The 14094-nt window shown below is 37.9% G+C and overlaps 1 protein-coding gene across 3 annotated transcripts in view; it reads left to right on the plus strand.

Annotated features, from left to right (window-relative positions):
* Positions 1-14094, plus strand: part of LOC311581387 (E3 SUMO-protein ligase RanBP2) — a 65842-nt gene that overhangs the window by 43226 nt on the left and 8522 nt on the right. For all 3 annotated transcript variants that reach the window (XM_084753558.1, XM_084753556.1, XM_084753557.1), the window contains 5 exons: positions 466-5257; positions 7586-7756; positions 8658-8750; positions 9217-9395; positions 13054-13255. In XM_084753558.1, the coding sequence (XP_084609684.1) occupies positions 466-5257; positions 7586-7756; positions 8658-8750; positions 9217-9395; positions 13054-13255 (5437 nt within the window). The remainder of the gene's footprint in view (positions 1-465; positions 5258-7585; positions 7757-8657; positions 8751-9216; positions 9396-13053; positions 13256-14094) is intronic.

Raw genomic sequence — 14094 nt, forward strand, 5'->3', positions numbered from 1 at the left:
TCTTACTGTGATTGTGGGTAAGTTTTTTTTAAACCTCTGTACCTTTTAGTCTGCCTACTTTAAAAGGAGAATAATACTACATTACTTTTTAAGACTCTTAAAATGAGATAAAATGCTTAAAACAGTGCCCAGTTGATACATTATTAATAAATGCTTGAAAATAAATAAATAAATAAGTGCTTGATTAGTTTTAGTCATAATCATCACTGTTAACATCATTTGGTAATTGTTTAGTGAATAAGAAATTTTTTTGTGGTTTTTGGAAGTATAGATTTTTGAGGTATTGTCTTATCAACACGTACTAAATACGTGTCTTTGTAGCACCATTAGTGTCTTTTATTGTACTGTGTACATTGGTGCTTTTTGCTGAATAATACTCTAATTTGAGTCTTATGAGAGTTGATTTGTATGTAGATCTTCATAGTTTTATAGATAATCTATTAAGCTTTTAATTTTTTCTTTCAGGGTCCAGTTTATGGCATGAACAGGCTTCCACCCCAGCAACATATTTATGCCTATTCACAACAGATGCACACACCACCAGTGCAAAGTTCATCTGCTTGTATGTTCTCTCAGGAGATGTACGGTCCTCCTTTGCGGTTTGAGTCTCCCGCAACAGGAATTTTATCACCCAGGGGTGATGATTACTTTAATTACAATGTTCAGCAGACAAGCACAAATCCACCTTTGCCTGAACCAGGGTATTTCACAAAGCCTCCACTTGTAGCTCATGCTTCAAGGTCAGCAGAATCAAAGGTTATAGAATTTGGAAAAACCAATTTTGTTCAGCCCATGCCGGGTGAAGTAATAAGGCCACCTCTGACAACACCAGCACATACAACACAGACAACTCCCTTTAAATTTAACTCAAATTTCAAATCAAATGATGGTGACTTCACATTTTCATCACCACAGGTAGTGACACAGCCTCCTTCAACAGCTTACAGTAATAGTGAAAGTCTTTTGGGTCTTCTGACTTCAGATAAACCTTTGCAAGGAGATGGATATAGTGGGCCAAAACCAATATCTGGTCAAGCTAGTGGGTCTCGAAGTACATTCAGTTTTGGAAGCAAAAATGTGTCTGGAATCACACTTACAGAAAATATGGGCCAAAATCAGCAGAAGAATTCTGGTTTTCGTCGAAATGATGATATGTTTACTTTTCATGGTCCAGGGAAGTCCATATTTGCAACACCTGCTTCAGAGCTCGCAAATAAGAGTCATGAAACAGATGGAGGAAGTGCTCATGGTGATGAGGATGATGATGGCCCTCACTTTGAGCCTGTGGTACCTCTTCCTGACAAGATAGAAGTAAAAACTGGTGAGGAAGATGAAGAAGAATTTTTTTGCAATCGTGCAAAGTTATTTCGTTTTGATGGTGAATCCAAAGAATGGAAGGAACGTGGGATAGGCAATGTGAAAATACTAAGGCATAAAACATCTGGTAAAATTCGCCTTCTGATGAGACGAGAGCAAGTATTGAAGATCTGTGCAAATCATTACATTAGCCCAGATATGAAACTGACACCAAATGCTGGCTCAGATAGATCTTTTGTATGGCATGCCCTTGATTATGCAGATGAGTTGCCAAAACCAGAACAGTTGGCAATAAGATTCAAAACTCCTGAGGAAGCAGCACTATTTAAGTGTAAATTTGAAGAGGCTCAGAACATTTTAAAGGCCTTAGGAACAAATGTGTCTACAGCACCAAATCATACACTCAGAATTGTAAAGGAACCTGCAACTCAGGGCAAGGATATTTGCAAATCTGATGGTGGAAATTTGAATTTTGAATTCCAGATTGTAAAGAAGGAAGGGTCTTGGTGGCATTGTAACAGCTGCTCATTTAAGAACGCTGCAACAGCTAAGAAATGTGTATCATGCCAAAATATAAACCCAACCAATAATAAAGAGCTCCTAGGTCCACCATTAGTTGAAAATGGCTTTGCTCTTAAAACTGGCTCAGAAAATGCTCAAGATCGATTTTCATTGATGACTCCAAATAAAGAAGGACATTGGGATTGCAGTGTTTGTTTAGTAAGAAATGAACCCACCGCATCTAGGTGCATTGCATGTCAGAACACAAAGTCAGCTAACAAAAATGGGTCTTCCTTTGTTCAAACTTCTTTCAAATTTGGCCAGGGAGACCTTCCGAAGTCTGTTGACAGTGACTTCAGATCTGTTTTTTCTAAAAAGGAAGGACAGTGGGATTGTAGTATATGCCTGGTCCGAAACGAGGGAAGCGTTACAAAATGTATTGCTTGTCAGAACCCAGGAAAACAGTCTGTTTCTGTTTCGTCACCTGCTGCTTTTAAGGCTGGCACTTCAGATATAAATAAAACTCCAAAGAGTGGATTTGAAGACTTGTTTGCTAAGAAAGAAGGACAATGGGATTGTAGTTATTGCTCAGTGAGAAATGAAGCAAATGCTATAAAATGTGTTGCTTGTCAGAATCCTGTGAAGCCAAGCCCATCTACCACTGTTCCAACACTTCCTTCTTTCAAGTTTGGTACTTCAGAGATGAGTAAGGCTCCCAGGAGTGGATTTGAGGGTATGTTTGCCAAGAAAGAAGGACAGTGGGATTGCAGCTTGTGTTCAGTCCGAAATGAAGCCAGTGCTACTCAGTGCATTGCTTGTCAGAACCCAAATAAGCAGAGTCAGCCTGCATCTGCTGTCCCAGCTCCTGCCTCTTCAGAGACAAGCAAATCTCCAAAGAACGGATTTGAAGGCTTGTTCACCAAAAAGGAAGGACAGTGGGAATGTAGTGTGTGTTCTCTGCAAAATGAGAGCTCTTCCTTAAAATGTGTGGCCTGTGATGCCTCCAAGCCAACTCCTAAGCCTGTTGTAGAAGCTCCTTCAGCTTTCACAGTGGGCTCAAAATCACAGTTAAATGAATCTACAGGAAGTCAAGTGGGAACAGAATTTAAAAGTAACTTTCCAGAAAAAAATTTTAAATTTGGTATTACAGAACAGAAGTTTAAATTTGGGCATGTGGATCAAGAAAAAGCACCTTCGTTTGCCTTCCAGGGTTCTAATACAGAATTTAACCCATCAATCAAGGATGGGTTTAGTTTCTCCATCCCTGTATCTGCTGATGGGTTTAAGTTTGGCATTCAGGAAAAGGGAAATCAAGAGAAGAAGAGTGAAAAACATCTTGAAGATGATGCTAGTTTCCAAGCTCCTGGCGTTAGTGGTCAGAAGAATGGTAGTGGTATGATCTTTGGTCAGGCAAGCAGCACTTTTACCTTTGCAGATCTTGCAAAGTCAACTTCAAGAGAAGGATTTCAATTTGGCAAGAAAGACCCTAATTTTAAGGGATTTTCAGGTGCAGGAGAAAAACTATTCTCATCACAAAGTGGCAAAGTGGCTGAGAAAGCAAGTACTTCTTCTGATCCTGAGAAAGATGATGATGCCTATAAGACTGAGGACAGTGATGACATCCATTTTGAGCCAGTGGTGCAGATGCCTGAAAAAGTAGAACTTGTAACAGGAGAAGAAGATGAAAAAGTTTTGTATTCACAAAGGGTGAAATTATTTAGATTTGATGCTGAGATAAGTCAGTGGAAAGAAAGGGGTTTGGGAAACTTAAAAATTCTCAAAAATGAAGTCAACGGTAAACTGAGAATGCTGATGCGAAGAGAACAAGTACTAAAAGTTTGTGCCAATCACTGGATAACCACTACAATGAACCTGAAGCCTCTCTCAGGGTCAGATAGAGCATGGATGTGGCTGGCGAGTGACTTCTCAGATGGTGACGCCAAACTGGAACAGCTGGCTGCCAAGTTTAAAACGCCAGAACTAGCTGAAGAATTCAAGCAGAAATTTGAGGAATGCCAACGACTCCTCTTAGACATTCCGCTTCAGACACCTCATAAACTTGTAGATACTGGCAGAGCTGCTAAGTTAATACAGAGAGCTGAGGAGATGAAAAGTGGACTGAAAGATTTCAAAACATTTTTGACAAATGATCAAGTAAAGGTCACTGATGAAGAGAACACAAGCTCAGGTGCAGATGCTACCAGGGCTTCAGACACTACAGTTAAACAAAACCCTGAAAACCCTGGACCTACCTTGGAGTGGGACAACTATGACTTGCGGGAAGATGCCTTGGATGACAGTGTCAGCAGCAGCTCAGTTCATGCTTCTCCATTGGCAAGCAGCCCTGTGCGGAAAAACCTCTTCCGATTCGGTGAGTCAACTACAGGATTTAACTTCAGTTTTAAATCTGCTTTGAGTCCATCTAAGTCTCCTGCCAAATTGAACCAGAGTGGAACTTCAGTTGGCACTGATGAAGAATCTGATGTTACTCAAGAAGAAGAGAGAGATGGACAGTACTTTGAACCTGTTGTTCCCTTACCTGATCTAGTTGAAGTATCCAGTGGTGAGGAAAATGAACAAGTTGTATTTAGTCACAGAGCAAAACTCTACAGATACGATAAAGAAGTTGGTCAGTGGAAAGAAAGAGGCATTGGTGATATAAAGATTTTACAGAATTATGATAATAAACAAGTTCGCATAGTGATGAGAAGGGACCAGGTATTAAAACTTTGTGCCAATCACAGAATAACTCCAGACATGACTTTGCAAAATATGAAAGGGACAGAAAGAGTGTGGGTGTGGACTGCATGTGATTTTGCAGATGGAGAAAGAAAAATAGAACATTTAGCTGTTCGTTTTAAACTACAGGACATTGCAGACTCATTTAAGAAAATTTTTGATGAAGCAAAAACAGCCCAAGAAAAAGATTCTTTGATAACACCTTATGTTTCTCATCTGAACACTCCTAAAGAGTCACCATGTGGCAAAATTGCTGTAGCTATATTAGAGGAAACCACAAGAGAAAGGACAGATTTAACTGAGGGAGATGAGGTAGTAGATACAACTTCAGAAGCTGGAGAAACATCTAGCGCTTCTGAAACAACACCAAAAGCAGTAGTTTCTCCTCCAAAGTTTGTATTTGGCTCAGAGTCTGTTAAAAGCATTTTTAGTAGTGAAAAATCAAAGCCATTTGCATTTGGCAACAGTTCAGCCACTGGTTCTTTGTTTGGATTTAGTTTTAATGCACCTTTGAAAAATAGCAGTAGTGAAATTACTTCAGTAGTCTCAAGTGGATCTGAAGGAAAAGTAGAACCTGACAAATGTGAGCTGCCACAGAACTCTGACATCAGACAATCTTCAGATGGCAAAGTCAAAAATCTCGTTGCCTTTCCAAAGGAGGACTCTTCAACTAGCTCTACATTTAAAACACCAGAAAAGGGTATGTACTTAGTCTTGAGTCAAGCAGATTTTTTATGTGTACCTTTGACTCTATAGGAAGCTCATATTTTAGTCAAATAAACTCGTTTGTAAACATTCAAAAGTATTTGAACAAACAAGTTTAACCCCTAAATAAGTTTATCTGAGTATTCAAACTAACAGATTATAAGAGAGTCATTTTAATAACTGGGGAGACACGTATCATTATAACGCAATGCTGAGGAACCTAGTATAATACAAAGTCTCATGCATATGAGTATTAATTTGTCTTTTAAATGTTAATTCTTCAATGTTTTGTTTTTAAAATTATTTGAAGCATACGTTAGTGAGATGTTGCACATACGTTAAATAAGTTAGTATTGCCACCTCTTATTCAACTAGCAAAGAAAGAGGCCTTGTGCGTAAATGAATATGTAAGAGCCTGTTGGTATAAATTCAGAGTTCTGAATTTTTAAAGTCATTTTGTTCATAAGACATTAAAAAGTGAAATATTCTTTATTTTCCTAGGATTTAATTTTAGCCTTTTTAAATCTAATCCAATGGCTTTTTGGACCAGCATCCCTAGCTCACAACCTGAGAGCACAGGTATAGAGCTAGCATTCTCAGTGTGAGGTGTGACTACTAGCTGGTAGTCCTTAGCCAAGTCATTGTGGCTGTATGAGTTGAAGTACTTAACACTGCAGTGTGCATGTTAAAGAATGACATTTTACAAAGCATACTTTTCGGGTGGTGGTGTAACACTCTTTAATATTATTTTTTATCTATGTGCTTTTGTGCTCTCTTTGCTTCATTTTCAACTCTGCTTAATGTTTTGTCTCATTGCTTCATTGAATTTTCCTTTTTCTTTGTAACTGTTTACTGAAGACCTGTTTTTCTAACCATTGATATTAGCCACAGCTGTCTGCCAGTATTCAGATATGATGGCAATTGAATGTATATAATACATGTCTGTTTAGGGTTTAGAAACTGTATTTGAAAGTAGACCTCATTTTTAACAGCTCTCTTTCAATAACGTATGTTCTTTATATAGTACAGATCATTTATAGAAGTAAGTGTTGCTTCTTGACTGGGACAGTAAACATGCAGATTTTATAGAAGCTTCATTAAAACCAAATGAGAGGAATATGCCCAGAAATTCATCTTAATCTTGCAGTAATGCCATCTTTAGTAATGCCATCCAGTAGAAATAAAGTATGATCTCTGTGCCTAAAGTATTTTGAGAGCAACATAGAAAATGAAACAGAAAGAAATAGGTGGCATAAAAGATAATCAGTTTTAGTAATTATTCAGTTTAATACATATGCACAAAATAATTTCAACTTTTAATCAGGATTTTAAAAAACCCAAAGTATTGTACATTCTTTTTTTTTTTTTTTTATGCCAAGTCATTCGGATTTAGTATGCATCTCATTTTTCTAGTACATCTTAGTTTGACTCAGCCACCTTTTAAGTGTAAGGAAGTCACATGTGGGTAGGCTACCATACTGGACATGGCAGCTGTAGAGGATGATTCCCTAGTAGCTACTGGCACATGCATGGGTTTAAGGCATTGGTTTATCAGGACCTACAAACTAGAGATTCTTAATATATCACAACAGATTTCATTTATAGAGTTCCTTTTTTCCTTTCTAAATTTTTTTCTTTTCATCAGGTTGGAGTGGACGGGGTGTTCTTAGCCACAGAAATTGTCTTGATACATAAAGTATGACCATAGAATGATTATTTAATTTTATCTAGTTTCACATTTGTAAAATGCAAAAAAAATGGATACAGTGTTGCCACCTGCCATCCTCTAAAGCTGCCCACGTGTGACTTTCTTAGACTTGAAAGGTGGCTGAGTGGAACTAAAATGTCCTAGAAGCATGGGCGTGCAGCTGCAGTGGCTTAGCATACACACAGAACGTGTCCTGTGCACCTCAGAGTTGTTCGCCTTCTATATAGGAACCAATGAAGGTTGGCTCTGAGTATACTAATATTTGTGTTGGATAATACTGGAGATACATTTTCCAGTTGTAAATGCACGGACACTTTGCTGGATTATTGGTTAGTGTATGGAGTGTGATTATAGCACTTTTTAGATTCCAGAAGGTAGAAATTTCCAATTACTTAGGAAAAGGATTTTTAAAAGCTTAGTGTTCTCTAAGAATTTTTAATAGAACACTAAACCTGGCTCCTAATTCTAATTTGTGATCATCGCAGAACTTGGTGTGTTCCAAAGTTTGTGTTTTTATTATCAGTGCGCTCTTCTAGCCTATAGATTAGTTTCATGTTGTTTGCTTTCAGTTAGGCTGGTTATTTTGTCTTATCAGTTGTTTTGACTTGATTACAGCACAAGAGAAGCATAACCCTGAAGATCCTCCCTCAGACGCTGATGTTCTCATTGTGTATGAACTCACTCCTACTCCTGAGCAAAAAGCCCTTGCAGACAAACTTCTGCTTCCCCCAACGTTCTTTTGTTATAAGAATAGGCCAGATTATGTTAGTGAAGAAGAGGAGGATGGTAAGTCTTTTGTTTATTTCAAAATCACTTCTGGTAATCTTAGTAATCTGGAATATAGTGTAATTATTTAAAGTCTGACGTTTTACCAGACATGATGGGTCATGCCTATAATCCTAGCACCTGATAGACTGAGAAAAATGGCTATGAATTCATTTTCATGAGGAGTTTCCAGGGTAACTTGGGTTATAGAGTAAGACCTCTCAAAAAGAAACAAAATCCAAACAGACTCTTAGAACTTAGACTAACATCCGTGGAGGTAGGTATTTACCCTGTGCGTATAAAATAGTCGGTGCATGAAATGATTAAAGTAGCATCCATTTTAAAAGGCCTTTTAAAATTAATGGTTATCGGCTGGGTGGTGGTGGCGCACGCCTTTAATCCCAGCACTCAGGAGGCAGAGGCAGGCGATCGCTGTGAGTTCAAGGCCGGCCTGGTCTACAAAGTGAGTCCAGGACAGCCAAGGCTACACAGAGAGACCCTGTCTTGAAAAACCAAAGGGGGGGGGGGTTATCATATGCCAGGTAGTTGTTTTGAGGAAATTGTAAGTAATCATAATTCTAGAAGTATTCCAAGTTAAAGAGGGAGAAAGGTAAACATCCTCAAAGTCCCAGTAAGATCATTTGGGCGTTGGTAGAGAATGTTAACGCTGTGGGGCTGGGTGACTGGGTGTTGGGAGCTATGCTGAAATGACAGAATATACAAATGTGAGGGAAGCACTAGTGGAAAGGTAGAGTTGAGCAAAACAGAGTGAATATAAAAACATAAAGAAGGATATAATAATAAAAGTTGGCAAACTGAGTACTATGAGAGAGTCAAAGTGTGAAGGTCATTTCTAGGTTTGTGGCTAGGAAAACCTACCTACTAAAATTCTTTTATTCAATATAATCAATTGCATTTGAAGATGAAGATTTTGAAATGGCTGTCAAGAAACTTAATGGAAAACTCTATCTGGATGACTCAGAAAAATATAAACCATTGGAAGAAAATCTAGCAGGTATGTTTATTTTAATGTTTTTAGCATTTCATTTTATTTTATTATTTTATTCTATTATTTTATTTTATTTTATCCTGTGTAAGAACCTTGGCTATGTTGGACTTTGTAGACCAGGCTGGCCTTGAATTCACAGAGATCGCCTGCTTCTGCCTCCTGAGTGCCAAAATTGCAGGCAAGTGCTACCACACCTGGCTAAGTCTTATCTTTTAAAGGCACCTCGTACTCCAGTAGTATCTGTAATCTCCAGGTTTTTTTTTTTAATGGGATATATTTGTGCTCATTTAAAATGTTTAAAAAAGAGTACTAGTTGAAAAACACTAATTTTTGGTAGCTATGGGCTGGCTTCATGAGCATTCATAGTCCTTGTAATGGAGGCCTTTAAATGTCATTGAAAACCCTTTAGGCTGGCTCTGTGGATGACTGGAGTTCTGATTGTGTCTTTGCTTGTGTTGTATGGCTTTTTCAGATAATGACAAGGAATGTGTTATTGTTTGGGAAAAGAAGCCAACAGTTGAAGAGAGAGCAAAAGCAGATACTTTAAAGCTTCCACCTACATTTTTCTGCGGAGTCTGCAGTGATACTGATGAGGACAATGGAAATGGGGAGGATTTTCAGTCAGAGCTTCAGAAAGTTCATGAAGCTCAGGTTAGGTTGTCTCCATTGTTTTCCTTTCAGTTCTCTTGCCTCTGTTGATGCAGTACATTTTAAATTCTTAATCTCAAATGGTAATAATTGGCCTTAGCAAGCACGTGTGTTACATAGACAGAGAGCCATGTTAGTATTCATGGAGAAGAACCTCAAAATGATTAGAGTATCAAACCCCAGGTTAAACTACAGCCTTAAATTATATCGTTAAACATCACCAGGATTCTCTGTAGACAGAAACAACTTTTTGTTTATTTATTTTTTTAACAGTTAGATTATAGCTAATATGAGTTAAGGTTTTTTTTTTCCTGTTTTCCTCTTTTATTGAAAGTAAATTGTTTTTCCTCACATAATATATCCTTATTACCATTTTCCCTCCTTCAGTTCCTCCCCACCTCCCTCTGAACTAGATCTCCCTTTCTGTCTCTCATTAGTAAATACACAGGCTGCTAAGGGATAATAGTAAAGTAAAATATAATATAGTAAAATAAAATAAACACTAACACACCAAATTGGACAAAACAAATAAACAACAGGAAAGGAGCTCAAGAGAAGGCACAAGAACAGAGTTCTACTTGTTCACACACTCAGGATCCCATTGAAGCACTAAAGTGGAAGCCATAGTGTACATGCACAGGGCCTGGTGCGGATCTGTCCAGGCCTGTGCACGCTGCCTCAGTCTCTGGAGTTCATAAGTGTGTTGATCATGTTGACTTAGAGGACCTTGTTTTCTTTGGTGTCTTCTATCCCATCTGCTCTTAATACTTTCTCTGTCTCTTCTACAGGGTTCCCTGAGCCCTGATTCTGTTTAAGGCTGAGTGTATGCTATCTTACTGTCTGTCTTTGATGAAGTGATACAGATCTTTTCAGCCTAGGAAAGACTTCACTTGGTTATGGTATATTACAGTTTCATATCATTTAGCTTCTATTTGTATAAATTTTGTTGCTACTTTAAAAAATGGATGTCCCTTGGTAATAATACTGTTTAGTAGTTTTCTAGTATTATCTTTAGTTTATAAAAATTAGTACTTGGGCTAGATAGGTGGCTTAGCAGTTAAGTGTATGCTGCTCTTGCAGAGGACTGGAGTTCAGTTAAAGCACCCATGTCAGTCAGATGACACACCACCACCAGGGGCTTAATACCCTGTTCTGGCCTCTGGGTACCTGAACTCACTTGTGTATAATCTCTCACACACATACAAATAAAAATTAAAACTTAATGCTGAGCTGGGAGTTGTGGCCTACACTTTTAATTTCATAGAAGGAGGTGGATCTCTGAATTCCAGGCCATTCACAGCAAAATAGTGAAACCCCTCCTTTAAAAAAAAAAAAAAGTTAACTGTGGTATAGTAAGTAGATTGGGAAATACTCTTTTGTGTTGCTATTTCCTTTTTTTTTTTTTTTTTTTTTTTTGAGACAGGGTTTCTCTGTGTAGCCTTGGCTGTCCTAGACTCGCTTTGTAGTCCAGGCTGGCCTCGAACTCACAGCGATCCGCCTGCCTCTGCCTCCCGAGTGCTGGGATTAAAGGCGTGCGCCACCACGCCCGGCGGGCTATTTTCTTTTTGGGGGTGGGAGGTTGGTTTTTTTAGACAGAGTTTCTCTGTGTATTCCTGGCTATTCTAGGACTCAATCTGTAGACCAGGCTGGCCTTGAATTCAGTGATCCACCTGCCTCTGCCTACTGAGTGCTGTGATTAAAGGCATGCACCACCATTGCCTGGCTATTTTCTAAAGGAGATTTTGTCTGATTGATGTTGTTTCCTTTTAGTTTTAACAAAAGGAATGAGTTCTAGTTGTGCCTTTAAAGGAATTCTCAAATTTAAATTTGTAGAATTGTAGAATAAACTTTTATTAATCAATTTTGGTATTGGAGACAGGACCTCACACTGTACTACAGGCTGGCCTTGACCTTTTTGGGATCTTCTTATCTTCAGAGTGCTGGGATTGCAGGTGTTTGCCACTAATCTGGCTTCCATTATCAGTCTCTTAATGGTTGTAGGTTCAGGATTATTGAAATACCTTACCCTCTTTGCTATTTTTCAATCTAGTAAAGGGTGCATTGATTTCACAAGTTTGTTTTGTTTCCTCTTGTCTTACGTTACTCTCTCCCTCTCCTGCCCTTTATCTTTTATATGGTTCTTGGCCCTGTCCTCCCACAGAATAAAGAGATTTAGTTGTCGGTCTGTGTGCTGTGTCCCCCCTTCATTGAGTTTCATTGATTTCTGCTCATTATTTCTTTCTTGCCTTCGGTTTACTTTGCTCTCTTTCTATTTCTTTAATGTGGAAGCAAGAGTACAGATTTAAGAGCACATTCATTGTTGATACAAATAATATTGTCCCTTATGTATTATTTAGGAACACAGGTTCTAATATCTGCTGTCATTTCTGTTGAGGTCAGAATGCTTTCTTGCCATTCTTTTTGACCTATGCATTAGACAGTTATATGCCATTTAAAATGGTAATTTTGTACATATTAGTGATTTGTAGTTTAACTCAGTTACAGTCTATCAGTATATTTATAGTTTATATAGTTTACATTGCTCTGTGTGTTCTCTTATGAAGTGTTACAAATCTGTAGTGAATAGTATTCTACAGAATGATTTAATTACTGTAAAAACAAACAAACAAAAACCCTATGCCCAAATGTCTGGCAGACATTCGTCTTTTTGCCGTGATTGTCTGGCTTTTGGTTTATAAACTACTACAGATCTGAGATTGGGGTCTGGGTAGACAGAAAGGGGAGTGAGAGTAAGTCAGTGCTAGAAAACCAGCCCTACACGCCTTAACTTCAGTTCACAGGTTAATGGAAAACTTTTCATATTGTTGTGGTTCTTTGGTTAATTTCCAGAGTAGACAAAAGAGTTGATTGTGGTCATCATTCTTTGTGTTTTTGTGGAGAAAACTACTTAAGGTGGTTCTTACTTACCCTGCCATTTTAAGAGAGTAAATTGATCTTTCATCACTTAAGTCTGCTTTGTTTGATTAAAAATATACTCTTTTTGCCGATGTGTATACTTTTAAAATCTTTTTTGTCTTTATCATTATGTCCCCATTCCTCTCACTTCCTTCTAAACCCTGAGCATCATTTTGTTAATGTCCTGTGTGTGTTTTTTCCATGGAATCAGCAAACCCAGGTCTTTTCAGTTGGTATGTAGCTACTCTGTTACTGAGATAAATCCCCACCCCAGTGTTTTTTGTATTAAAAACAAAGAAACCTGAATAAATGATTGTTTTGTTTTGTTTTGTTTTTTTCTCGAGACAGGGTTTTTTCTCCATCTAACAGAGCCCTGGCTGTCTTGGACTTGGTTATGGACCAGGCTGGCCTCAAACTCACAGAGATCTGCCTGCCTATGCCTCCCAAGTGCTGGGATAACAGGCTTGCGCCACCACGCCCAGCTAAATAGTCTTTTACAAGTATCTAGACCATTTGATATTCATTTGGTCAGTAAGGTAGATTGGTTCTAAGTTTACTATTCACTTTTTGTTTTGGCTGTCTCTTCTTGTTTTCATTACTATTCATTTTCTTGTCTTTTCAGTGGTTACTGTAAAAATAAAAAACACACCAAACTTTATAGAATAAAGTCCTTACTATTTTTCTATTTCTTTTGGTGGCAGTAGGGGATGGCTTAGTGATATATTTTATTCTTTCTTTTTTACAGAAATCCCAGAATGAGAAAGTAACTGATGCAGTTGGTAATGAGCATACAGGTGAGACTGAAGTAGCAAGCCCTTTTGTCTCTAAGTCTGAAGAACTCGATTCTAACACCAAGTCGAGTAGCTCATCCCCTGTTACTGGAACTGTGGACAAGCCTGTAGATTTGTCTACTAGAAAAGAAACTGACACGGAATTCCCAAGCCAAGGTAAAATTGATTATCTGTTTATGTTGTGCAATATATAAGATATTGCCTGTATGTTTGAGAAAAAAGACTTTGAAAGATAGATTAGATTCTAAGAACTTAGTTGAAAATATTTAAGATGAATATAGGAACATATTGTATTTGTCACAGTAGTTAGACAAGTTATACTGCCTTCTCAATAAATGAAACAGACAATAATAACTTTTCCATCATTTGGTTTATTTTATTTATTTATTTATTATTTATTTTAAAGACAGGGTCTCTCAGTGTAGCCTTGGCTAATTTAGAACTCACTATGTAGATCAGACTGGCCTCACACACAGATCTGCTTACCCTTGCCTCCCAAGTGCTGGAATTTAAGGTGTGCACTACCACATCCGATCTAGCATTCAATTTTATTAGGGAATAAAAAGCCTCATGATTGACCTGCCTGTCTGCATAAAAGAGAATAATTTGCTTACACGACAATTTTCTTGGTGTTATATTACATGACTATTACTGGGTAATATTAATTAGTATTACTTAAACATTGACATCACAGTGCTTTAATTATGAAGTATTACAGTAGCAGCTTAGATTTGTCTGTTTGTTTGTTTTTCAAGACAGGGTTTTTCTGTGTAGCCTTGGCTGTCCTAGACTCACTTTGTAGACCAGGCTGGCCTTGAACTCACAGAGATCTGCCTGCCTCTGCCTCCCAAGTGCTGGGATTACAGCAGCTTAGATTTTTACCATACTAAAATTTGTATAGGCCTCAAAACTCACTAACTTGTCAGTTACACTAATAACTATTAGTGTACTGTGTGTCTCAGCTTTTCTGAGTTGGAAGTAGTGTCTTTGAATTG

Source organism: Acomys minous (assembly GCF_964271855.1).
Source record: "Acomys minous genome assembly, chromosome: 13".
Taxonomy (NCBI): domain Eukaryota; kingdom Metazoa; phylum Chordata; class Mammalia; order Rodentia; family Muridae; genus Acomys; species Acomys minous.